General features: G+C 36.6%; 5 protein-coding genes across 19 annotated transcripts; all 5 read right to left on the bottom strand.

The window, feature by feature from the left end:
* Positions 1-947: 947 nt before the first annotated feature.
* On the bottom strand, positions 948-3,173 carry LOC132203247 (G-protein coupled receptor Mth2-like). Its single transcript, XM_059630882.1, has 7 exons — positions 2,926-3,173; positions 2,584-2,870; positions 2,239-2,524; positions 2,099-2,177; positions 1,859-2,040; positions 1,612-1,792; positions 948-1,540 (listed from the first exon to the last, which is right to left on the bottom strand). The coding sequence occupies exons 1-7, from the start codon at positions 3,155-3,157 to the stop codon at positions 1,192-1,194; spliced, it is 1,596 nt and encodes a 531-aa protein (XP_059486865.1). The 5' UTR covers positions 3,158-3,173; the 3' UTR covers positions 948-1,191.
* A 710-nt stretch (positions 3,174-3,883) lies between these two features.
* LOC132203721 (G-protein coupled receptor Mth2-like) lies at positions 3,884-6,346 on the bottom strand. The gene is made up of 7 exons (XM_059631706.1): positions 6,078-6,346; positions 5,728-6,014; positions 5,411-5,672; positions 5,262-5,340; positions 5,029-5,210; positions 4,780-4,960; positions 3,884-4,706 (listed from the first exon to the last, which is right to left on the bottom strand). Exons 1-7 carry the CDS (start codon positions 6,304-6,306, stop codon positions 4,352-4,354), a joined length of 1,575 nt encoding a protein of 524 aa, XP_059487689.1. The 5' UTR covers positions 6,307-6,346; the 3' UTR covers positions 3,884-4,351.
* A 1,266-nt stretch (positions 6,347-7,612) lies between these two features.
* Positions 7,613-10,711, bottom strand: LOC132203722 (proliferation-associated protein 2G4). The gene is made up of 8 exons (XM_059631707.1): positions 10,540-10,711; positions 9,980-10,108; positions 9,815-9,920; positions 9,284-9,446; positions 8,891-9,112; positions 8,552-8,777; positions 8,242-8,369; positions 7,613-7,816 (listed from the first exon to the last, which is right to left on the bottom strand). The coding sequence occupies exons 1-8, from the start codon at positions 10,622-10,624 to the stop codon at positions 7,703-7,705; spliced, it is 1,173 nt and encodes a 390-aa protein (XP_059487690.1). The 5' UTR covers positions 10,625-10,711; the 3' UTR covers positions 7,613-7,702.
* Positions 10,712-11,595: 884 nt separating this feature from the next.
* Positions 11,596-19,906, bottom strand: LOC132203719 (cytoplasmic dynein 1 intermediate chain). Of its 15 annotated transcripts, none has more exons than XM_059631691.1 (15): positions 19,767-19,906; positions 19,563-19,672; positions 16,612-16,838; positions 16,439-16,557; positions 15,728-15,760; positions 15,228-15,260; positions 14,028-14,075; positions 13,364-13,531; positions 13,153-13,309; positions 12,847-13,101; positions 12,676-12,793; positions 12,387-12,618; positions 12,166-12,326; positions 11,842-12,108; positions 11,596-11,784 (listed from the first exon to the last, which is right to left on the bottom strand). In XM_059631691.1, the coding sequence occupies exons 2-15, from the start codon at positions 19,659-19,661 to the stop codon at positions 11,611-11,613; spliced, it is 2,091 nt and encodes a 696-aa protein (XP_059487674.1). In that variant the 5' UTR covers positions 19,662-19,672; positions 19,767-19,906; the 3' UTR covers positions 11,596-11,610. The 15 variants fall into 15 exon arrangements, with proteins under 15 accessions (XP_059487674.1, XP_059487682.1, XP_059487684.1 ...); XM_059631699.1 differs by lacking the exon at positions 15,228-15,260 and adding an exon at positions 14,973-14,993 and having other exon boundaries at positions 13,364-13,555; positions 15,728-15,799; XM_059631701.1 differs by lacking the exons at positions 15,228-15,260; positions 15,728-15,760 and adding an exon at positions 14,973-14,993.
* Positions 19,907-20,157: 251 nt separating this feature from the next.
* Positions 20,158-22,600, bottom strand: LOC132203121 (ubiquitin-conjugating enzyme E2 Z-like). Its single transcript, XM_059630622.1, has 5 exons — positions 22,476-22,600; positions 21,991-22,179; positions 21,559-21,931; positions 21,196-21,405; positions 20,158-21,140 (listed from the first exon to the last, which is right to left on the bottom strand). The coding sequence occupies exons 2-5, from the start codon at positions 22,092-22,094 to the stop codon at positions 20,949-20,951; spliced, it is 879 nt and encodes a 292-aa protein (XP_059486605.1). The 5' UTR covers positions 22,095-22,179; positions 22,476-22,600; the 3' UTR covers positions 20,158-20,948.
* Between the last annotated feature and the right edge of the window lie 2,590 nt (positions 22,601-25,190).

Consider the following 25,190-nt stretch of genomic DNA (forward strand, 5'->3'; position numbering starts at 1 on the left):
TTAAAATAATTTGTATAAGCGGATTTTTTTAATGCATAATAGCCTTAATTCTCTAATCTCTACAGATCCATCCAGTTTTAATTTGTTCCCATTTTTGCAATTCTTACAAAATGAAAGAGTGAAAAAAATTATTATAACGAAGACCAGTATCCCGATCAGCTTCATTTGTAATAATTAAATAATACAATTCAGTCACTTGACCCCAACCAAAGTCAATTATCGGCTTAAACCTGCTTAATCAAGATTGTGGTTTAAGTGCCCACGCCGCACTTCCTCTGATTTCGACTGGTAGCAGCACATGACGGAACTTAACGAGGAAGTAAACACATATCATAAAAAAATAGTAAAAACCTAGTTAAAAATTCTATATTTAGGAGACTTTTTATTGAAAAAAAAAAATAATAATAATAATAATAAATCAAAACTTATGCTACCTGGCTGACTGAAACGTACCGCGGATTGCAAAGTACTCACTTTTAGTATTTACGCTGCACTGCTGCACGGACACATATTTCAAAGGTTTAAAAAAACAGGCTATAGTCTGTAATTGCAATTATTCTTTGCGTGCAAGCAGTCGTTTCTGTATCATTTCCTAAATATTAATTGTCTCTGTCTCTTGACTCAGAGACTGCCGAATTTTGTACGCGACATTGGTATAGCAACTTTGGGATTTTGGTGCCATAAAATATGTCAACCTCAGAAAAAAACTAATAAGCTCCTGGGTCCCTGTCTCTGCCAAATTCGCTATCTCAATCTGTCGGCCAATGTGTCCAAAATTATTTCATTAGCTTTGACAAAATTTTCAGTCTTCATCGATATAAAAACCAGTGAGTCAATGACGATGACCACAACACCAGAGGGTAAAAAAACAGGAGCATCACCTTCAACAGTTTTTAATAATTTGAAGTGAAAAGTTCTATAAATTATAGTCTATATTTGTTAAAATTTCTTATTTATTAAATTTACAACCAATGCTTTGATAATGTTAATTTCAATCGCGGATCAGAATTATAAGAATATAAAATATTACTCATAAAAATAATTAAAAAGTTGATTAAATTATACAAATTTAGCCAATTTTGTCGTAGGCCAAAATTATGAAATTATTTTAACAAACAATTGAGATCTTAACTTTGTAATGATTACTATTCCATAATATTTAAAAAAAAATTCATCATTTAATTCATTTACTTAAAAAGACGTTTCGTCTTGCCTCAGATTTTTTAGGGGCACTGCAGCGGATGGATCATCATTTGTCACTGACATATCAGAGGTGGCGGACGCTTTTGAGTGGAAAGAACGTTGCTCCGTGCCGCTGATGTCATGACTCGCGTACTTTGGCAAATAACGGCGTAAGAGCGAATTTCGGACTTTGACGTTGGTGACGACGCAGAAGATAAAAATCAAAACTCCCCTGGAACAGTTGATGATGTCAAACGGCACCCACAACCACTTGGGCTTGCTGTGGGCCGCCCACGAAATCACCTCCATCAACCACGTGCCACCCATCAGCAAAAACAGCTTCACGTACAAGGCCAGCCTGCAATTTCCGTTTAATCGAGAAATGCTTTATAAATTAAGAGGATAGAAGAAAAAACAGGAAACCCGCACCTTTGCCTGTCTTCCAGCCCAGAACCCTTTCCTCCGTGCGTCATGCTATCGCCTCTCTTCAGAACCGCTGCTTCGTTCTTCATCTTGGTGATTTTCACCAGGGTCACGATAAAGTACATGGTGTTTAAAAAGAGCAGAAATAGAACAGGGCCTTGGAAAAAGAAAAATTCCTGATGGTGTGCTGTGAATTTAAAAAAATTAAAGTTTAAAATATGAAGTATAATGCAATATTGGCCATAAAACTCACATCGGAACCAGCAACTTTTAAAGCCAATACCGGGATAGAAATAGGACGTGTGGCTGACAGTGTGATCAAGTATAACAACTAGCATCAAGGCAATCAAAGGGTTGATCGTGGAATACAGCGCGTACATGCGAAACTTTTTTTTGTGCGTCTGTTGTAAAGAGCCAGTCATTTTCTTGAAATTACTATTTAAATTAAAACCGATTAATACAAGGTGTTGGCAGAATGTAATTTTTTCAATACCCAAAGGTCATGAAAATGTCAAAGCACATTGTATTTAGCCAATAGAATGAGCTGAGTAGGAAGTAAAAAGCAATGTAGGCTACAAAAAGGAAAGTTAAACAGACACATTCTTTATATTGTAAATATTAAAGTTAACTTACCAAACGTTTTACAGACAATAATGTGATTATCGGTTCCTGACAAATACGTTACTGTAAGGCCAATGTAAGCCATCATTAGGGTAAATGATTGGCACGCGATACTTTTTCCGTGAAGATTTTTCATTTCCGGTGTGACGATGAATGCAAGTAAAGTGAGAAAAAGGAAAATTACGGAGCAGATCATGAAGACTGGGTAAAGGTAAAAATGAAATTCCATTGCTCCCTCTTGTTTGCCCAAACCAGTATCGTTAAAAAAGCATTGCAAAACAAGAAGTTTCCCGTCTTCCTGCAATTAAAGTTGTTTTAATTATCAAATGTAAGGAAATACAACTTTAACGTAAATACATCAGTCAGAATGCAGTACTCTTCGATGCGATAAACAGATTTCATTTCATCATCACTCAGATGAGTAAAATGAAGAGATCCGTTTGCTAAAATCACGTGCTTATCGCTTTCCTCCTCATCTGGATCCAAAGGAAAGGCCTCATCACATTCACCTCCTTCTATCACATTAAAGTGCTCATGCAAATTCACAGTTTTTAATTTGTCTCCATGAAATATGTCGATATTGTATTTTTCCTCTGGTAGCGTTATGTTTTTTTTCATCACATCAGCCACTTTGGGCACGAAGTCTGTAATTTAGGGTTGAAATTTATTATAATGAAAAAAAAAACTGTTTGGAAATACCTTCATGGCAAAGCCTAATGCAAGATTTTCTGTCACACGGGCATCCATAGTAATCGCCGCCCTCCTTCCAGAATTCGTTTTTTAAGAAAACCGTGTCATTTTGCACCAAAGCTCCATCTCGAAACTCTACAGGTCCATCCAGTTTCAATCTATTCCCATTTTTGCAAGTTTTGCAAAATGAAAGCTGGACTAGAATTATCAGAACGAAGACTGGTCTTCCGAACAGCTTCATGTTTAATAACTGTTTTATTGAGTCACTTGACCCCTTAGCAATATTTTCTTATCTGATATAGGAAATAAGGAAACCAGCTTGCGGCATGAAAACATCCGTACTTCTCGATAATGGAAAAAAGTTTTTGCTTTGAATTTTGAAAACTTTATGTAGCATTGACCTTTCAGAGTTCTATGATCGTGTATTTAATACTCTGTTAATTCTTTTATGACATTTTTGTGCCGTAAAAGCTGTTAAAAATTAAAACCTCTTAATATAGAGACAAAGTGGCAATTGTGGCGAGAGCGCCTGCATAGATCGTGTATAGGCAACCTGTGCGGCTACATATATGTTTTTGTGTGATAATTTTATTGTTATTTATGACGTATCAAATAGTACATTATTTTTTATTAAGTTTTAATGAACATAATGGTTTAAGCTCTAATAATAATCAATAAAATATTATATTAATGAAATATTAATGAAAATTATAAAAATAAAACGTTGCGAAAAATATGAATAGCTAAATTTAATTTTAATAATTTTTTGGACATTTTCGCAGTTAGATATTACACTGTAAAATTGAGTGAATACTTAAATAAAAAATATTATTCAACAAATTTTAAATACTCTCATGAAATATAAAACATAACATAACAAATTTAATTTATCAATTTATCATACAAGACAGCGCTAACACCCATGGGTCGACAGTGTGCTCGCGATTACGACTATACAAATGTTGCGCTCGCGCTCTGCTTGAAAAATATTGTTTTTCTCTAATAAAAATTGATTTTTGAAAAAAGTATATAAACGTAAAACTTAAATGTGAAAATTGTAATAATCAAGAAATACTGAGCTGAAAGGACAAATTATAAAATGTATGTAATTATTTTGTTGTTGGAATTTTTGCCCAATTCACAAAGTTTAATTATTTTATGTGTGCCCACAATGAGCGCAGATCGCAGAGTGCAAAGAGCGCGCTCTGGCTATGTATGATGCTGAATCAACAGTATTTGTTTTTGTTTTAAATAAACATCAAATCGTGTTTCAGATTGAAAAAAATTTAACTTTATTGAATACGTATGATTGAATAACTTCATATTAATAAAATTCTTGCAAATAATTTACAAAAATGAATTAAGATTTAATTTCGGTTATGATTTATGATCAGTGTTATACATGACATTGAAAAACTCATGCAATTTATTTAAATTAAAATGACGATTCATCATGCCTGAGATTTTTGAGAGGCACTGCAGCGGCTGGGTCATCATTTGTCACTGACATATTAATATCAGAAGTGGCGGACGCTTTAGAGTGGAAAGAACGTTGCCCTGTACTATTGATGTCGGCACTTGCGTACTTTGGCAAATAACGACGTAAGAGCGAATTTCGGACTTTGACGTTGGTGACGACGCAGAAGACAAAAATCAAAACTCCCCTGGAACAGTTGATTATGTCAAACGGCACCCACAACCATTCAGGCTTGCTGTGGGCCGCCCACGAAATCACCTCCATCACCCACGTGCCACCCATCAACAAAAACAGCTTCAAGTACAAGGCCAGCCTGGAATTTCCATTTAATTGAGAAATGGTAAATATCTCAAAGGAGATATATAAGAAAAACAGGAAACCCACACCTTTGCCTGTCTTCCAGCCTGGAACCCTTTCCCCTGTGCGTCATGCTATCGCCTTTCTTTAGAACCGCTGTTTCGTTCTTCATCTTTGTAATTTTTACCAAGGCTACAAAAATGAAAACGGTGTTTAAAATGAGCAGAAGTAGAACAGGTCCTTGGAAGAATAAAAATTCCTGATGGTGTGCTGCAATTTTTAAATTGAATAAAAAAAAATTAATATTAATGCACCTTAGTAGCGGTCATCAAACTCACATCGAAACCAACAACTCTTAAAGCCGATACCAGGCCAGAAATAAGATTTTTCGCTGACAGTATGGTCAAGTATAATGACTAGGAGCACAGCAATCAGAGGGTTGATTGTGGAGTAAAGCGCGTACATGCGAAACTTTTTTTTATGCGTCTGCTGTAAAGAGCCGGTCATTTTCTTGAAATTTCTGATATAAATCAATTTATTTCGAGTGTAAAAAAAAATTAAATTTTAATACCCAAAAGTCCAGAAAATGTCATAGCACATCGTATTTAGCCAAAAGAATGAGCTGAGTAGGAAGTAAAAAGCAATATAGGCTATGAAATAAAAGTAAAACAGATATTATATTAATTATCTATATATAATATGTTGTTACAATTAATTTACCAAACATTTTACAGACCACAATATGGTTATCGGTTCCAGATAAATACGTTACTGTAAGGCCAATGAAAGCCATCATTAGAGTAAATGATTGGCACGCGATACTTTTTCCATGAAGATTTTTCATTTCGGGTGTGACGATGAATGCAAGTAAAGTGAGAAAAAGGAAAATTACGGACCCGATCATGAAAACTGGGTAAAGGTAAAACTTAAATCCATTTGTTTCAGTATAGAAGCATTGCAAAACGCGAAGTTTCCCATCTTCCTGCAATTAAAAGTTTTAAAATTCAAATGTTGGGAAAGAATATTCTACATAATACATCATTGAGAATGCAATATTCTTCAAAGCCATAAACAGATTTCAATTCTTTATCACTCAGATTAGAGAAATGTAGAGATCCGTTTGCTAAAACCACATGCTTATCGCTTTCCTCCTCCTCTGGTTCCAATAGTATGGCCTCATCACATTCACCTCCTTCTATTACATTAAAGTGCTCATGCAAATGTACAGTTTTTAATTCGCCTCCATGAAATACATCAATTTTGTATTTTTTCTTGGGTAGCGTCATAATATTACTGAACGCAGCAGCCACTTTTGCCACCAAATCTATACATTATTTAATCGTATATTTATCGAGATTGTTTTGGAATTAAATAATATAGGAATCACCTTTATGGCAAAGTCTTATGCAAGATTTGCTTTCGCACGGGCATCCATAGTATTCGTCTCCCTCCTTCCAAAACTCGTTTTTCAGGAAAACCGTGTCATTTTGCACCAAAGCTCCATCTCGAAACTCTACAGGTCCATCCAGTTTCAATTTATTCCCATGTTTGCAAGTTTTACAAAATGAAAGAGGGACTAAAATTATTAGATCAAAGATCAGTCTTCTAAACTTCATTTTTAATTATGAAGTGATGGTATTCAGTGAATTCAGTTGAAAGTCACTTGCCCCAGCCATCATTTCTTATCTGATATAGGAAGTAAGGAAACCAGCTTGCGGCATAAAGCGTCCGTGCTTCTTGATAATGACAAAAATAATTTCTTTTGCATTTTGAAAGTTACAAAACTTTATTTTACATTTAATGCGCTGTTAAAAATCGTATTGGAACTATTTATTATATTTTGACACTCATGACAAAGCTTAATGCAAGATCTCCTGTCGGACAGGCATCCTTAGTACACGTTGCCCTTCTTCCAGAATTTGTTTTTTCTGGAGAACCATGTCATTTTGCACCAAAGCTCCAACTTGAATCTCTAAAGGTCCCTCTAGTTTCAGTTGAATGCCATTTTTGCAAACGAGAGTGACTCTATAACATCTATGCGTTTTGATAATTACAACAATTTTGACTTGTTAGTGTTTTCACTGTTTTCTGAATCGTGTAATGCACAATTAAAATTTTTTTGGCAAAGTAGTTTTTACTTTAAGCAGTTATAAGTTACAAACCGTTAAAATGACAAAAAGAAACGATTTCTGTGAGAGCGCCTGCAAAGATGGCATTTATACAACCTGTGCGGCACAGTGTCTTCTTTATAAATATCTAAACATAATAGGGCGGAATATATCCAATAGGACGTAAAAAATTATTACAATTCTTAAGTAAATTTTTTATAAAGATTATTGTTTAGTGTAGTTTTGTTCTGTAGTGGGGAGTTTCAAAGCTTTCTACATATATGTATAGTCGGTGAAGTAAAACATTACACATTATAATAATCAACAAATTTAACAACATAACAAACAATAATAAATTATTCATACATTGACCAAGCTCACGCCCATGGGGCAACAAGTGCGCTCGCGATCACCTTACTTATAATTATACAAATCTATATCAATCACTCACGCTCCGTGCCAAAAATAAATTCTTCTAAAATAAAAGTCGAACTTCGGTGAATTTTTATAGCAGCTTTGAGCTGCTGTAGAATTAATAACCAAGATTACATCAATAAAAAAAATTCTAGCAACAGATCCATTTCAGCGCAATTACCAAGCTAAACAAGGATATAGTTGACGCCTACAAAAAGGACCAAATCTGATCGCTTTGCTGATATTTCTCTGCTGACCAAAATTTAAATTTAATAACTTTCAAGATAACAGTGACCACAGGAAGCATGGAAATATTTTAATTAAATTATCATTGATAGCAATTAGCATGGTATATTAAAAAAAGAGGCCAGATGGAAAATGTGCTATAAAAAACCAGAAATTTATGTTTATACTGAAAAATTTATTTTGAATAACGGAATTCATCAGCCACATAAGTAGAACGACACTCTCATCAAATGGTCGTGCTGCTCTATGCATCTGTTTCCTCCTTCGAATCTTCACCAACCTCACCAGCCAAAGCTTTCCCTGCCTTCTTCTTCTTTTTCTTGGCAGATTTAGGGTTTGCTGATTGATTTAGAAGAGACTGAAAATTTATAAATTCCTCTTATGAATTTATCGTTCTCAATAATTAGCTCTATAATAATTTGATTCAAAAAAATGATTTTTCCTTCAAATTTTAAAGCCATTATTCCTAAACGAAATATTTAAATGACAAATTTTAAAATCAATTTGAATGCTTCTAAAAAATGAGTAAATAATTCAATGTATCAGCAGTAAAAAGAATTGAATTACGAGTGTCTGCTTGCTCTCCAGCAGAAAGTGACAAGACATAAGGATAGAGGTCTCACTTTCGCAACAAGAACAGTGCTTTCAAGTTTAATTTCCTCCTGCTGAAGACCCATGATGTCATCACCACAAACAAGGCAAGCCGAGTTGTGGCTGAGCAGGGTTCGTTTTAACAGGAGTGGCCGAAATCAGTCTGAGAGACAAATAAACATTGATTCCTACCTTAATCTCTGGATCTTCAACACTAAGCTCAGACTGGTAAAATTCAGGCTCGAAGTTAAAACCAGTGATGCGGTGAGGACCATTGGGCATGAGGAGAACCGTAAACTTAAAATGAGCTACTAACTCATCTGCGAACAAACACATTAAAATGTGAGAGGAATTCAAATGTTCTATTGAAATTCTATAATATTATAATATTTTTATCAGATGGTGATGCATGTGAATGAGTAATTTTCATTTGGATCAATTGAGATGTTCAATCATCATTCAATAATAATTAAATTCAACATTTATATTAAAGGAGACTCACTTGGTTTCTCATAGAGAACCTGGAAGGGATCGATCAGCTTGTGGCTTAGGCACTCAACAACACCCATTCGTGCCTTGCCCTCTTCCTGCAGCAGCCTTAAGTTGAAGGGCATGGTTCCATACTTGTTGGAAATTTCCGCATAGAACATGCGAGACGCCTTCAGCTTCAGCTGATAGGTTTCTTCTGTTCTCTTGAAGATAGAGACTCTAGCATCACCTTCGCGTCCCTGAAAACAAAACATTAAAAAAACCATTAGTTTTAAATTGTTAGAAATAATAAGAAGCATTTAATTTATTTAAATTCAATTTACTGGGACAAAAGATTGATATGGAAACATACCACTCCTTCCCCTGTGCTGATAAGCACATCCATGGCGTAGACCTCGTTGGGCCCGATTTCAAACTTCTCGTGCTCCTTCCTCTGAGCATCGTTCGGATTTTGAATAATTGTCTTCTCACCGTCGATTTTGAATTGCTTCAGCTGGTGACTAAGCATGCCTTCGATGGGCTTGCACTTGTATGCCTCGGCCACCTTTTGCACTGCCTCTGTTATCGCATATGTCTGGAACAGAAGATCTCAATTTACTTTGAGGAAAAATTTAATTTTTCAGAAGAATAATGAAACAACATCAGTTGGTAGTGCATGTAAGATTTTTCACATAGAATCAATGGCGATGGTTTTTCATCATTTAAATATCAAATAGAAATAATAATAGCAGAGTTTTAGACATACCTCATTTCCAGGCTTAAGTAGTCGAAGGGCCGCTTGGGATGCAAGGTGGGCAGCCAGCATTACATTCGCCTTTTTGCCGGTGACCTTTCTTTCATTGCTTGCTCCAACAACCAGAGAGTGGGCAACCACTGCAATGAAACCATCAACATGGGCTCCCAAGTCACTGAAATATAATTATTTTGTCATAAAAATTATTTTAGCTTGGAAATATATATATTTTTTAATTAAATGGAAAACTAATTAATTTAAATTAAGTGTATTAGCGTATGAATGGAAAGAGATTTTCAATGAATGCAAAATGATTAATTGTACGCCTATTCTCTGGCAGGTCATGATGAGACATAAGGATAGAGGTCTCATGACCGCAGTGAGAAAAGTGCAAATTAATTTCCTTCCATAAGCACAACCCATGCTGTCAACACTTCGAACAAGGCAAGCCGAGTCGGAGCTAAGCAGGGCACGAGAGTGCTGGAAGTGACTAGACTACTTTCAAATTTAGAGAAACAAATGAAAAAAAGGCTCTAAATTTACATTTTGACCAGGTCCTCATCCTTAATAAGATAATCGGGCTCGCTGGCAACTGGAGAATAGTGGCAAATGCAGTTATTGATGGATATGCACGTAGGGAAGGCAATTCCTGCAAAACAATTGTTAATTATAGAATTGCAAATTCAATTAATTTAAATATTAAACCACCTTTCTTGAGTTCTTTCTCCTTTTTAAATACTTTGCTCGTTTCTTCTAAAATTTGTTTGTCTCCCCACTCGCAGATTTCTCTCACGGATGCGCCGACCACGCACTTGTCGACCAATTGCTTCAAAATTCCTGTAACACGAGCAAGAATAATTATTTATTTCATTGCGAGGATTAAAGCCCCCGAAAGGATCGTACTTCATTGCAAAAGGGCTCGTTTTCAGAGGAGATTCAGAGCTCACCACGCGTGCAAACGGGGCCAAAACTTTCGCTCAACAGAAGCAGATCAAAGTGTCCACTTTTCCAAACGTCGACCGGCCCGTAGGCAAACTTGGCCAAAAATTCAATAAAACAAGAGTTAAATTGAGTTTTGCGAGGGGACTTGATGGTCAAATTATGCAAAATGCCGACGATGCACGGTGCACATGGGTCACCGGCCATGCCACCATGCCCGCCATATGGCCAGGCGGCGTCGTGGCATTTTTCGATCCCCTGTAGGACTCTGCATTTGGAACCCCTGTCCCCGAAAAATGTACCAAATAAAAGAGCGTAAATTAACTCACGATTAACGATGTCTCCTGCCATTTTATACTTGGTGACCACCAAGTCCTCGGCGATTGTTTTTTCGCCCTCATCTTTGTCCGCCATCCTTGATAATCAAACCGAACGAAACAACGAAATGGTCACGTGATCACAGCGCTCGCGCGGGAAAACAAGCACACGCGGGAGGCGAGTTTGAAACTTTGGCTAACAATACAGTCCTGTGTGCTCTCAAAATTAAATTTAGAGCTACTAAGATTAAAATCTCATTTGTTAACTTTTGCTTGGAATGCAATTTAATGCTTAAAGGCCGCAACCTTGTTGGAAAAGTGCACACATTTATTAACTTCCTAAGGACATCCAAGATTTACTAATAAAATTGTTTACAAATAAGCAAATAAAAACTTCATTTTTCTGCTGCAGTTTTTATTCCGATGACTTTTTAAATTCAATTTAATTTTTGCTTCCTGAAACATTAACTGAGTAAACGCATTTGGTCACTAGTGAAGGAACATTATTAGCTCATAGAGAATTAGATTGGTTACCAGACAATACAAGATGCATTTTTGAAGACGGGAGAGGTTCTTTGTTAAGCAGTGCTTGAGTACTTTAATTCTACATATGAATCTGCAAACTGGTCCAGGTCTAACAACATTGTATCAGCCAGTTGGCAATAACTTGATGGGATGGTAACTAGGTTAGAGTCTACCAAGGACAGTTAGCTGTTTAACTATAGTTTTGCAGAGAAAAGCTGCAGTTTATCCGTCTTGTATAGGCAATCCACGTCTCAAAAACGAGGCAAAATTATTGAAAAGAATTCTCTTGTCAGGTTGAACTGATAATATAACAAAACTAAGGCGTGTTTTGCATTCTGTACAAAACATTTACATAAAAAGACACACCTTAATGAAGCAATAAATTAATAAAAATAATTTCACAATTCTTTTCATGGAGTTGCAAATAAAATATCGACCGATATTGCACAGAAACGGCTGTAAAAGGCATCCAAGTTTATCCCAATCATTCATAAATTACTATAAGAGATGACCATTTTTAAAGACTGATTTATTTATTATTTAAACTGGCTGTGGCAATCATCTTATGGGATTTGGACTTGAGGATAGGGATGAGGCCAAACTGCTCAATCCGCTTCCTTGGCCAGCACTCATGGTTACTTTGTCTACTTCCTCTTCTACTTGATTAAACTTGAGCTCTTGCAGTGTGTTGGCAAACTTGCTCCATTCATCTGCTCGTGGCATAGCCAATTGCTAAAATTGACGCATCTGTCAATTTCCGATCAATATGCAAGATTGAAAGTTCCTTACCTCCCCAACATCATAGACCCAAATCTTTCCGTGGTCATCACCGACAGTCACGTGCAGTCCTGATTGAGTCCAAGAAACTTTGTTCAGGGCAGGAGCACCATCAACAATGACACTGGCCATTGGCGCCTCAGTTTCCTGATTCAAATTCCACAAGTCGAGCTTTCCGGAGCCATCGACAGCTGCAAACAACGCAGGATGCACGGGCGACCAGGCCACGTCGTAAACATAATCACCATTGTCCTCCAGGGAATAAAGAGGCTTATTTTCCTAAAAACACAGCAAAATTGTTGACCATTTGTTATATATTATAAATATAAAATATACCTTTACACTCCACAGTTTGATGGTCCAGTCAAAGGACGACGATAGGAAAAGATGCGAAAAGTCAATTGGTCCGGGCACATTGTGAGTGTGGATGCCAGTTACTGGACCCTGGTGCCCTTCATAGGTTTCTATCACGCCTGCTCTTGAGCCGTGTCTACATGCTGTAAAAAATAAAAGATTGAGCTAAAGGGCAATCTGGTGATATTCTGACGTAAACTAACCTGTACAAATGGCACCTTCTTCACAGCCAACTACAAAATTGTTGACGTCGTTGTTGGGAAAAGCCAGGCTTTTGATGGCCATGGCTTTACCTTGTTTGTTTTGCAACTCCATCGTCTCCTGGGGCGCTGAAAGGTTATCCAAACTCCAGGAGCAAAGACGGCCGTCGGTGGAGATAGAAATGAGATTGTGTGCATTTGGCGTCCCAACCACGTTCAAACAGTACACAGGATGCTAAAATTGTTATTATTTTAATGACCATGCTTATTCACAAAGTAAAACTATGCTCACTGTATGGGCGGCTGCCGAAAGGGGAGTCCGCTGAATAGGTGTTCGTTTGTGCACTCTATTGTCCCATAAAACTATTTGGCCCGAGTAGGTGCCTCCCAAAATTAAATTAGGGTGAAATCTAAGAAAAAAATCAAATGAGATGAGCTTTAACATAATATCTCATCATTTTACCTGGCAAAGATGGAGGACATAACAGGAGATTGGCAATGGAAAATGTACTCGGGGGTTGTCTTTTTGAACTTGGTGTTCCAAACCAAGCACACGCCGTCTGGATCGTGCGGGCTGTCTTCGTTGATGTGATAGCTGGCGAGTAGCAGCTCTGGATAGTGAGGTGACCAGTCAAGTGATGTGACACAGCGACTCTTCGACCAGCGCTCATCCACAAACACCCGGTTCAGGGACAAACGGGCCCGAGATTTTTCATCACTTTGAATTTAAAATCAGTATAATTAAAATTTATAAAAAAAGGGGAAATACCTTCCATCGTCTCCATCCAGCAGGCCACTGTAATCAATGCAGACATCAACCTGCTCAGACAAAGCCCTCTCCATAATTCTTCCAGCATGCTCAATAAAACGCCGAAAGTCTTCGGATAAAATGATCATCTGCTTCTGCTCCTCGCTGAGCTCTTTGACTGCATTTTAAAGCAAAATTAAAATCACTAGCCATTTTTTTCCCTTAAACTAACCTTCTTTTTCATGCTCGTGCTTAGCTGCTTCAGTCTCAACAGCTGTGATTGCTGGCTGAACTTCTTTGACCTGTGGCAGGCCGTGGGGCAGAATGCCGGGTGGCAACTTGCTCTGAAAGAGTCCGCCTCCGTCCAAGTGCGGTGGCAGCGAATGGTCCTCGTCCTCAGCTTGGCGATCATCGAAAGTCAAAACTGTGGTGAATAAGCTGGCCCCCTCACAACTCAGTTGGGTGCTTCCACCCACACACATGCACAGTTCCAGGCACCCCCCAAAAACAATAGCTTATCCGACTCTACTTCTAAAAAGGACACATGCATAACTCAAAAAGATAATCGCTCAAATGATAACGCAGTTCCAACTTACAGCACACATAAATAATTTAGTGTTTTGAACCGTACTAAAGATTTACTTTACAGAGAGACTAGCATGCAAACTCAAGAAAAAGCATGGAACTCAAGAGAAATAATTGGATATAATTTACCTAATAGAAAGTAATATCGGTAATAACTATAGTAATCTACAAAAATGAAGAATAAAATAATTTAATTTGCACTTTCTTGCTGGCATCAAGGTGGAAATAAAATTTTCAATTTACTATTAAAAATTTTCTGTACATAAATAATCGGGTGCTTCTTTTCTTTTTGACATAGAGTGGAGACCTACCTGTGAATTCATCCTCCCACTCTAAAGCTGGGTTTAGATTGTATTCGTCTGCGGCGCAGCATGGGAAAGAGATAGAAAGAGTCTTAACTTCATTTAAAATTTTAAAAATTGAATCAGTCTATTTACAATTGTATTTAAATAAAAATCTTTAGCAAACCACCAAAATTTGTAGCTTTACTTAGTTAGTGTTAAGGATGAGCACTGGATCAACATAATTATTATATTGTTCAAGTCTTGAATGCTTGATCCAGCCTCCTCTGACCCAAAAGCAAATTTCGGCGTTTTGCTCAAAGCTATAAAATTAATACAGTGATGCTAAGCTCATTATCATGATTAAAACCACAGCTATTAATTTTATTTAAAAGTTAATTCCATGTTATGCATGCTTTAATAATTAAATAAGTTGACATGAATTATTCTAGCAGATGCAAAAGTAAACGTGCGCAATGAATAACATGCAAACAAACTTGAACAAGGCGATTCTCTACCAACTCCCTTTTTCCAAATGAAAACAGGAAAAACGTCAGCCATGCTCCAAGGGTCTCCAAGGAGGGGTTTCATGCGGAATTGGGTAAATGAGTGGTTAATTGTGTTGAAACATAACAAACGCAAACACAAGAAAGAAGTAACACAATACCTCACATGAAAAGAAAATTTTTAATAAAACGAAATCAGATAACAAAAATTAACTGATCCTTGATATAAAAATTATGTAACATAAATGGAATGTGCGTTAATTTCGGACTTGAGCGACTATCTTGTTTTTTTTTTCATAATGAAAAAATAGGGAATTGCTCAATAAGAGCAAAACGTTGAGAAAGATTGTGTAAAATTAAGAAAATAATCAGGTTGGCCAAAAACAAGGAAGGTTTATTCCTTGAATTAAAAACACCGATTGGATTGGAGGCAACAAAAGTAAAATAAAAATTTGAATTCCCAACTTACCGTAATAGTCGAATGCATGAGCTGAGGGTAGGGGAAATGGAAAAAAGAGAGCGTTTTACTAAAGTGTATCACAATCATCAAGTCAAGTTGATATTTTAACTTGATCTATCTAAATAGCACATCGGAACAAAATTAAAGAACCACAAAAGGTGTATTGTCATAAAAAGTAAATCTACATGCTGACAACACTGAAAATGCTCAATGAAAATAATGGAATTCATAAAATTATTGACTGTTGTTTTCGAAGGAACTCACATATACGGCTGCAGCTTACATCTAAGGTAGAACCTAAAGAATAAAAAGAAACAAAGTTGGTTTCTATGAAACTGAGAAATAGAATTGAAACCTAACAAGTAATTTTGCTGATAGACTAAAAAAAATAGTTACTAGATCTACCGACTAAATCACTAAACAGAAGAGAGTGCAAGGATGTAACAAACCTCTAAGTTTTTCTACTATATATCTGCAACTATTTTTCAATAAAACCGAACAAATTATGAAGTTCTGATAGGGAGTGAAAAGTGAGTTTAGCAAGTGAAGCCCCCTTAGGTACCAAATTTCAAGGAAAAGTATCAACAAGACTGCAGTAAGTCTGGCTGGGCTCAAGTTACTTGATTTTACTTGTATTATCTGATCACTTAAGGATTTATTTTAATATAACGACTGACTATGAATGTTCATTTTCTCTAGTTGTGCATGTGAAGTGCAGGAATTTTATTGATAAAACAATGTAATGAAGTTGAGCGATTACTAACCTTTGCGAGGCCTCCACCAATCTTCAAAGTATCCTTTGAGGGAAGAAGAGGAAGAACATGGGGAGAGGGATCCTTTTATTTAGTAGGCATAAACATTTGAAAAACAAAGGCGACAAATGTCAGCACTAGCGCTAACCTACACTCACAATTCTGCTTTATTTGATTTCACTCCCGTCGACGAAATGATTGTCAAATAGAAGTGACAAAATGAGTTTTATGATTCCATGCACATTTTGTTACTTGAAATCGCAATTTAGACGTGAAAATTTGTATTTTCATATATGAAATCGGTTTGCATGTGAGGCATTTTGTGTTATTCAAAAGATGATAGGCCAATTCAAGAAAATTGCAACGTCCGAATGTGCGTACCAGCCAGAAGAAAAGGAAAGGAACAGAAATGAGAGAGATCTAAAAACTGCAACCAAGCAAAATTATCACGGTAATACTCATAAATTATATGTGGTTCAAAAAAACAACAAATCAAGAATTTTACAAAATCCAACATAACTTGTATGGTATAAAAAAACAAATAAGGATGGAAATGAAAAACCAACTAAGATTTGGAACTAAATTAAGCTGGAAGCACTGACGGAATTACTTGTTTTCAAAAGACCTCAGTGCTTATTCAAAATTTAATTTTCTTCTTCTAAATAGTCAAAGTACTATTCAAAGGCATGATTGAAACCCCCGTAGCATAATTCAGATGCTTACCGTCTCTTTCAGGACCTGTACCGGCGGTTTGTGTTTGTTTGCTGTAGACTACTAATTCTGAAGGTGGGATATTGGTCAGTTGGACCGGTACCACACTTAGCTGTGTGAGTTTGTTTTTCCTAAAATAAAACAAACCAATTGATATTGATCTTTAATAGGTATGAAGAAAAAACCTAGCTGCCTTAAGTTGAGCGGCGGATAGAGCTGCATTTGGCTGAATGCTGTTTTCAGGGGTGCTGCCAGTGTGTCCATTGTCAGGCATAGAAGAGAGGCTGGACAGAGACGAGAGGACGTCTGACACAGGCGCCACTCCCAATGAGCTGAGCATGTCGTCCAGCTCTTTCTTCTGGTCCATGCTGGCCGCGCCCTGCGTCGCCACTCGCAAAGTTGCATCTTCAAGCTGCAAAAAAAATATATGTTAAAAAAGTGACACCTTTGCACAAGATTATGTTTGCACTTTTAGTTACGTGTTAATTTAAATAATATAATATTATTGAGCAAAATTCATTACAAGACAAAATATATTAAATTATTAGTTAAAATTATGACTAAATCCTCAAAAGATTTCAATTATCTTACATCATTATCATGTATCTGTCTACACATTTTCAAGTATTTGATAATTTTTTGTTTTCATCCTGCACTCCTAAGGTACTTAAGATTTTTTTTATCCTTATCTAAAAAAAATGTCAACAATTCATGAGTTTGCAGCGTCAAATCATCAGTCCGTGACATTAGAGGACATTTTGAACATATATCTAATAAAATACGAAAAATGCGGAGCTTCAGATGATTCATGCCGGGTGCACTTGAAGCGAACAAAGCCGAAAGTGTGCGTTTCCGTGCTGTGCAAATCGATGGCATCGCTTGCCGGCCGGCGTCCCCAACTGGGCAGCCGCCTGGGGTCAACGTTCCCCGACTGCACCGCCCAACTCTTCAACAGGCAAAGTAACTGCTGGGGCCTGGTGTCTGCAATCGTTTGCTAAACGTTTTCATCGCCTCATCAGCATAATTGCGCGAATACAAGCGCCGATTTCTGAGAACGAGATTCCCGAGCGTTTCGAGTGCAAGGGACTGGAGAGAACAAAAGGTGCCCTGGGAACAAGGGTTCCGCTTGACTAACCTCTTTGGCCGCTCGTTCAGACTCTTTGGCCGCCTTCAGGCGCCGCAACTCAATGAGTTTGGCCTGTTTTCGGGCCTTTTCGGCCTTCCACTTGTCGCTCGAGAACATATCATTCGCACCATGTGACAGAGCGGCCGACTGCAGCGCTTCCAGCCAGGTGCGAAACTCAACTCCGCCTGCGCACCCAAGGTCATTAACGTCGCTTTCGCACAACTCCACCGAAGGCCAGTTCGCCGGCCACCTTCCGTCGAAACCCTCTCGTTCCCATTGATTGATTTTATTTTCTAAATTAATTAATTTTTTTAAGAAAAATATGGAGATTCACGCCTCACGCGATGAATTTCTTATCTTAAATTACAGGCAGCTGATTATCATAACACCTTAATTTATGGGCCTGTCTTTTTTACGACTTTGGAAACGCACTGAGCTTCGGATTTTCACGCTACGGTGCTTACACGTGAAGTTAAATGCGGCTCAATTAGCCGAGGAACACAAAGTTGAGCTCTAGCTTATAAAATCTCACTTGCTAATTTTCTTAAAAAATTTATGTAGAAAAATTGTGAAACCAAAAAAGAACAGGCATTTTGCAAATGAGGATATTTGTTAAGCAAAAGTTTTGTCCACTATCAATTATATTGGTTTTCTCTTTTATTCTAACTTTTAAATTTGGTGTAGAACTGTAGATGTTTTTTTTTTAACTTTTCTCAAAACTAGCAGTTACAATTTATAAAATCTTTTAATTAAATTAAAATACTTATCAAAATAAAAATTGGTTGTTTATTGAAAATTTGATTTCAAACAGATTTTACGTAAGTTAATTAAATCATCAATTTTAATAATCGTAATTAAAGTACTCTACTTAAATAACAGTAGATCCACAATTTCATGACACGGGGGACATGGCCAAAGGATCAAATCAATAAAGTCTAGTGAGGCGTTTTTATATTGCGATTATATCAACCGTCGGCAGAGAAGCCTTTCATTACACTGTGCCCTTTAAGGCAGAGTTTCGACAAAAAAGGGTTTGCCGGATAAGCTAAGCAGTCCATCCAAAAAAGAAAGCACCTACCACTAACAATTTAAGCTTAATGAACCGGATTAAGTATGCACTGATTTTGAAACAGAAAAAATCTAGTTTGTAATCGAGAAACTTACGCAAAGCTTTTCTTGTTTGTGATACGCTCGCTGAAGAAAATTAAAACTTGCTGGAAACTCCCTACTTTGCAACTTCAGGTTGTGGTTTTAAATTTCAAAGGCACCAAGATTTCATAAAAAAGCGGTTAACAATTAATAACTAAAAAAAATGGTACATTTTTAATGCCTAGGAGTGGCGGAATACAGGCGAACACAAAGGAGGAAATTAAAATAGTAGACGTAATCTTGATCACGCACTGTCACGCACCAACAAAATCTGAACCAATCACACAGGTAACAATTAGGGTAAGCAGTGGATTAAATGAGCCTAACCGAGGAAAATATGATATGGCTTACAATTTTTACAGCAACAATGTTCTTATCCAGATACATAAATTTTGAATTAATTTTACTTTCATACTTACATTATAGAATTGCATATTCTTAAACCATTGCAGGGTCGTTCCCTGACGAGATTTTAAATATCAGTCAGTGGAATGGTAACTCTTATATATTATAGACAAAAAAAATTTGCAAACAAAAAAGTGCAGTTGAATGGGACAACTCGAGAAATACTTCAGTGCGCCCAGCAGTCGCCCACACAAATTGAAATGCCATTTTCTTGAGTCATGCGCCATCAAATAAAAGGCCACTAATCCACTGATCCAACCCACTGGATGCCAAAAGTTAATCCTTGTGGTTTTTGAGAGGTTTCGTCCGGCGCATGCAAAAGGAAATGCACGAAAACACAGTCGCTTTGCATGAAAAGCCCGAGTTTGACAGATGACAGGTGCGAAATTTCGAACAAACAAAAACTCACTTTTGGGATCAAGGGCGTCCCTGAATTTGTTAAGACATTGAATTTACCTCTTTCTGCTCCTTTTCACGGCGCCGTCGTTCCTTCTCCTCCCTGATGGCCTGCAGTTTGGCCTTTTTCCTTTCCAATTCTGCTTTGCGGTCCGCCATCGTGGCCGCTCCTAGAAGACAACGGGGGCAACGCCCCTGACCTTTAGAGAGGACTTCAAAGCAAGAGGCCGTCCCTTTCGCAGGCGCCGGTGACTCGAGCAGTACCTGAAGTTGCAGTTCTTGTCAGAGATTTCCTCTGCCGGTCGGTCAGACGCGAAAACGCTCACCAAAATCAATAAAGCACCACCATTGACCACTGCAGACGATTCAAAGGACCGATCATAAGCGACGCTCAATTGTTTTTGTTTTTTGATTTGTGTCTTCGCCGCCTGGCAGCGTTGCCATTAGCCGTGATGGCACTTTCAAATGGTTTAAGCGCGATTAACTTGTGACGGTGTACGTACCACAATTTTAATCAGTCTAATTACCGCTAATTACTTTAATTAAATTGGTTTTGCAGAATTTAATTATTTATGTTCTCTATGCAAGTACTCAAACATATATAAATACACCAAATATACTAGTTGTTGACAATTTAAAGTCGATTTAATTTGTAACAAATTTATCTTCTTTTATTGGTTGTTCGTTTCAATACAGATCGATGACTTGAAAAAAATTACAATAGTTAATAACCTTCTTAAGTAGCAATCTAGTTTATCAAATTGAGCTGATGATCAAAGGAACAATTTTATTAGAATGAATTTAGATAAATTTGCAGAATATACATAATATATTTACATCAAGTACCTTCAATGTAACTTAACTTTGAGGAGGGAAAAACTGTCATTATGAGATTGAAGTATGTTAATTACATTTTTGGTTTTCAATTTTGTCATATATGGCTCTACACTCCCACATATTTTGGCTTTTTAAAAAATTAGACAAGAATTTACCAATAGAAAAAAGACAGCATAGTTATAATCAAACTGTATGTTTGGAATTCATTGTGTTTGCTTCCATCGGATTCCATATTGAATTTTGATACAAACTTAAAGAGAAAATTATTACATTCCAAGCACTGTAAAAAAGCAGCTCAACGTTGCAAATTTATGACAAGTTTTGTTTGTCTACTAAATCGTTGTGAGAATGAGCTTCTTTTGATTGGCGGAATTTGTCGAAACAGCAAAGTGTTTAAATATGCAAGATGCTTTAAGAGGCATAATACTTGTAAATTATACACCATTTAAGAGTAACTTTTAATTATTTATCTTCAGTCACTCGGCAAGTATAAATATTGGAACTGATTTGTGAACGGAAAAAAATGGCATCTGCAGATATTTGCAGTGCCCAGCACTTTGAACATTGGCGAGATGATTGTAGGTGTTCGCCTCAGTAAACAGTCTGGAACTACATGTCCTCCAAGTCTGAGAACTCAAGTGGTTCGACATTCTGGTCCCCAGCAGCTGAAGCATATTCAGGCACAGGTTGAGTAGGAACAGCCTGTTCACCCCACTTAGCCTTCAGCTTCTCAAAAATAGGGGGCAGTCTCTGAGACAGCAAATTGTACACAAACTTTCCTCTTCTTTCTCCAAAGGGGTCCTGTACGAAATTCAGTTTAAAAAGTCGAAGACATTTTATTTATAATAAAACTGACCTGCATGGCAATATTGGTCATGTGGACGTTCTTCTCAGCAAGGGCTATGTAACTGTCATAGTAGTTCAGGAAAGTCTGCTCCATGACATCCTGCAACTGCTTCGGGATGTTGAGAAAGAATTCATTCTCCACCATACCAATCACTGCAACTCTCAGAGTCTCATGCCTGATGATTTCATTGTACTTCACGTTGTCTCCTTTGTTTCTCTCCTAAAATAAAATATTTTACAATAAATATCAGATTTAAATTTTTGTTTTATGTTTGCACTTGGCTATATAACTTATATTATTTATATTATTTTCAATTTGTAAAAACTCCTAAGCTTTTAAATTATAAAAAAAATGCTAATTTAAGTTATTAACCCTTTCAAATCCTGGCTCATTGTGATAAGGATTTTCACAAAGCAGACTTTGGATGGAGACGAGGACACTTTCAAGACTTTGAGCAGGACTCCACGCAGGTCCTTGCCATGTTCCAAGGATACTGAGGCAAACCTTGCCACTGCAGTAAAGATTGGGGTTGAAGCGCACCGAGCCTCCACCAGTCGTCATGAACTTGACCTTTGGTGGCTCAATTGGGTAGTTGGGAGGAAAGCGTATCACAAAGTAGAAGAGGCCACCCTCGTAAGGGGTGCCGTCGGTGCCTGTGATGACAGCGTGCACCATGGTCATGTCCACTTCATCAGTCACCACAAAAATTCCGGGCGGAGGATCTTTGTAGATGGACATGATGTCCCTGCAAATGAAACATTATTTCAGCTCTGAAAAACTAATTGCAGATGGTTGTACACAAACCTTTTCACTCTTATCATGCACTGCTGAGACACTTGGACATTGTTCAGGGTGGCTGGGTCCCAGGCATTGCTTTGGCCAAGGTAGGCCGTGGCTTGTGTTTCCATTTTCAAATGACTTTGCTAGAGAAATATTTTCTTCCTGCTGCAAGGGTAAGCGCAGTATGTGTAGAAGAATTCCAGCCAAGCCTGCCTAAAAGTGAAGTGAATGATTTTCATCGTTAAAAAAACAATGCTGTCGATTACAAATTCTGAAAATTCAAAACTTTTTCAAAATTTTATCGTTAAACTATGATAAAACTAACAATCAAATTGCAAGTATTTAAAAATTAATTTGCGAATTTTCATTTTCCCCTTGAGACATAACACAAGAGAAGTCAGCCTCAACCGCGGCTCATTATAACGAATTAAATTTGAAATAAACTCCATTATTAAATTCTTTAAATATGAGACGCCACGAAAAATAGAGAGTTTCCACATAACACCTACCAAAATCCTGAAAATTCTTTTGATATGCAGCAAAAGACAAGTGTTTGTTGACTGTTGAATTCGTTGTTCGTTTTTCAGACGTCCTGTCACCTGTAGCAATTCTGTTATGTTGGCTCACTGTTTACACACGAACCTTGACACGAACCCGCACGAACCGAAGAAAACTTCTTGCGAAGAAACGTCGTATATTAATATTACCAACTGAAGAATGTTATTCATGAATTTTGGCATTTATTGCAACCGATGACCAATGAGCGCTGTCCACAAAAAATCATATTATTTTATTATTATGAATTATTGTACCGTTTTACCGGCAGGACTTATGTGCCGTGGTCGCAACCCATAGAGTCAATTGTACTTAACTGATTCACTCAAATCCCACCGAGAAATTATGTAATATCGATTTATATATTCGACAGGAATTTATTTTTACCTTTTACATTCTTACTGAAAAAAGAAAAAAAAGCTTTTTATCTAAAAACTAATATGAGTCTGCGAAAAAATTTTTATATTTAGTTTACGATTAAATTTTTAATTTTCATAACTTGGAAAAAAATGAAATTTACATCATTATAGCAGTACATTAATGCTCTTGTGCAGTAACAGATGCAACTTTTTGCAAGAAACGTGTTTGAATTTTACAATTTATTTATTGAGTAAAAATCAAATTAAATGATTAATGTAATAGCAGCACATAAAGAAATTTCCATACAAATTATTTCATATCTTCTAAAACTTCAAACATATTGTATAACATTTTAATTATTTTAATCAATTCAAAATTCAAATAATAAATTCCATTCCTATAGATGTATCGAGTTACACATAATTAGATTTTATTATATTTTTTAAATGAAAATATTTTATTTCGTGCTTTATTATTTTTACTATAAAATGCGTTTTTTTTTAATAACTTAGAAGAATAATAAATAATTATAATAAACAATATAGATTATTTATAAACAATATATTAAATTTATTTTATAAATGTAGAAAGAAAAAATATTAATCTGTTGGATGACGGAAAGCAAGTCTTCGACAATGATAATAATTTTTTTGAACAGAAATTCATTGATCTTAAATCAATTTTTTCATTTTTTAGAAATTCAATAATAATAGACAATCAAAGGTCCGCAAAGGTCGGAAATTTATTTCAATTCTTATTATTGTTAAGGTCTGGTAAATGTAAGCTTTCTAAGTTTCTTATGATTGTGAGCCTTATTTAAATAAGCCACCGCCGTTTATATTATGAAAATATATGTCTCCCATGAAATGTTTTCTGATAAGCGTATATCTGCCAAATAAATCATCAGGTTGTTTTGATAAATAATTTTTCGATAAATGATGAGCAATATTTTCTGATATCTTTTTCCTGTCAAAATAAGGGGTTTCCAGGAATACAAGCCTGAATCCACGGTTGGAATATTTTAATTTGGAATTATTCCTCCTAGTTTGATTCTAAAACGGAGACGTCGGAGACAGAGGCGAAATGGGTGAAATCTTTCGAATGAGAGAAAGAAGAGAATAATAATAATTTAAATTAGCGTCCAGTTGTTCGATGCATTAGTAAGCAAACGCGTGCCGCGAGCGTAATTACGCCGTCTTCTCTCAACAATCGCAAAGAAAAGCAAGGAGCCACAGTGGCGTCAACTCGCACGGAAAAGCAAACGGGTCTGCGGCTCTCGTTTTATTTAGTTCCGCAGGCGCGCAAGTGATTTGAATCAACAATGAGCTGAAGGCACAGAAATTTTGTTCCCAGTCAAGATTGCTCAGCATTTAAAATTCAATGTGCTCTTTTTTCACTTCATATCTCAACACAAGCAATTTGCAGTTGATTAATGAAAGAAAAGTTGGCTGTGGCGAGAAATGTCCGAGGGATGAAAGGGGACTGATTGTGAGCCATAAATTTGCAGCTCTTGGCTTAAAAGGTCATAAAAGCTCCCAGCAGCAGCCCAAAGAATAAATCATCAGCCTCTCGATAATACAGTGTCGCGCAGCAAGAGATGCACTCGTAAAAGTTGGTCGTGCGAGGCTACTTTCAGGGTTGTCAGATTCCATCCAACTTGGCACCCAACTAGGAAAGGAAATAATTATTTTAATTGCCATTTTGTCTGCTGGCATAGGTGTTGGGAAAGATTTACTATCCAGCCTCATTATTTATTAACAAAAGCAAGTTATAAATATTATCGATTTTTTTGGAACCAAAGGCAGCGCTCTTTAATTTTGATTTCTAGCCTTTTAATTGAGTCGTAAAAAGGACTAATAACGGGCATGGGATTTTCGACCTCTCCGCTTTGTGCCGCTCTTGATCTTCAAACGGATAGAGAAAGAGGCGCTCTACAAGTGCATTTAGGGCAGCTGTGCATGGGAACTGGGGAGTTATGGTCAAAATCATTATTGATGCACTCCGATTAAATGCCCGGCTTGTTTGATCGTAAAAAGTGCATAGGCGCTTTTTATTGCCCACAGTGAATTTTTTCCTTCTTAATTTCATAATATAGAACTGTGCACGTACTCCGTTAATTTTTTTAAATTTTCTAAATTTGTAAAATTTGCTGAAGTTTATTTGATTAAATTCTGTTTATTGTGCTGATTGAGTGCGATAAAAAAGAAACATCTGCTGGTAATCCCAAATAAAAATAAGTTAATAAACGAAAGAACAAAAGAGAATTAATTATTTCGATACTTGCATTAAGCAGATACCAGACTCAAAAA

Source organism: Neocloeon triangulifer, unplaced genomic scaffold (genome assembly GCF_031216515.1).
Source record: "Neocloeon triangulifer isolate White Clay Creek 2 clone unplaced genomic scaffold, ASM3121651v1 ptg000017l, whole genome shotgun sequence".
Taxonomy (NCBI): domain Eukaryota; kingdom Metazoa; phylum Arthropoda; class Insecta; order Ephemeroptera; family Baetidae; genus Neocloeon; species Neocloeon triangulifer.

Excerpts from the sequence above, each read along its gene's own strand:
- LOC132203721 (XM_059631706.1), bottom strand. The coding sequence starts at position 6,306 with ATGAAGTTTAGAAGACTGATCTTTGATCTAATAATTTTAGTCCCTCTT. Across the intron at positions 5,341-5,410 it reads TGTGGTCTGTAAAATGTTTG|CCTATATTGCTTTTTACTTC; the intron begins GTAAATTAATTG and ends TTTATTTCATAG. Across the intron at positions 4,707-4,779 it reads AGGCTGGAAGACAGGCAAAG|GCTGGCCTTGTACTTGAAGC; the intron begins GTGTGGGTTTCC and ends TGGAAATTCCAG.
- LOC132203722 (XM_059631707.1), bottom strand. The coding sequence starts at position 10,624 with ATGGCGGACAAAGATGAGGGCGAAAAAACAATCGCCGAGGACTTGGTG. Across the intron at positions 8,778-8,890 it reads TCAGCACAGGGGAAGGAGTG|GGACGCGAAGGTGATGCTAG; the intron begins GTATGTTTCCAT and ends TTTTGTTTTCAG. Across the intron at positions 8,370-8,551 it reads GGTTCTCTATGAGAAACCAA|ATGAGTTAGTAGCTCATTTT; the intron begins GTGAGTCTCCTT and ends GTTTGTTCGCAG.
- LOC132203247 (XM_059630882.1), bottom strand. The coding sequence starts at position 3,157 with ATGAAGCTGTTCGGAAGACCAGTCTTCGTTCTGATAATTCTAGTCCAG. Across the intron at positions 2,178-2,238 it reads TATTGTCTGTAAAACGTTTG|CCTACATTGCTTTTTACTTC; the intron begins GTAAGTTAACTT and ends TCCTTTTTGTAG. Across the intron at positions 2,041-2,098 it reads GACATTTTCATGACCTTTGG|TAATTTCAAGAAAATGACTG; the intron begins GTATTGAAAAAA and ends TAATTTAAATAG.
- LOC132203121 (XM_059630622.1), bottom strand. The coding sequence starts at position 22,094 with ATGGAAACACAAGCCACGGCCTACCTTGGCCAAAGCAATGCCTGGGAC. Across the intron at positions 21,406-21,558 it reads ATGAGCCAGGATTTGAAAGG|GAGAGAAACAAAGGAGACAA; the intron begins GTTAATAACTTA and ends ATTTTATTTTAG. Across the intron at positions 21,141-21,195 it reads TGACCAATATTGCCATGCAG|GACCCCTTTGGAGAAAGAAG; the intron begins GTCAGTTTTATT and ends AATTTCGTACAG.
- LOC132203719 (XM_059631699.1), bottom strand. The coding sequence starts at position 19,661 with ATGGCGGACCGCAAAGCAGAATTGGAAAGGAAAAAGGCCAAACTGCAG. Across the intron at positions 13,310-13,363 it reads GCACGAGCATGAAAAAGAAG|TCAAAGAGCTCAGCGAGGAG; the intron begins GTTAGTTTAAGG and ends TTTAAAATGCAG. Across the intron at positions 12,109-12,165 it reads TCAAACTGTGGAGTGTAAAG|GAAAATAAGCCTCTTTATTC; the intron begins GTATATTTTATA and ends CTGTGTTTTTAG.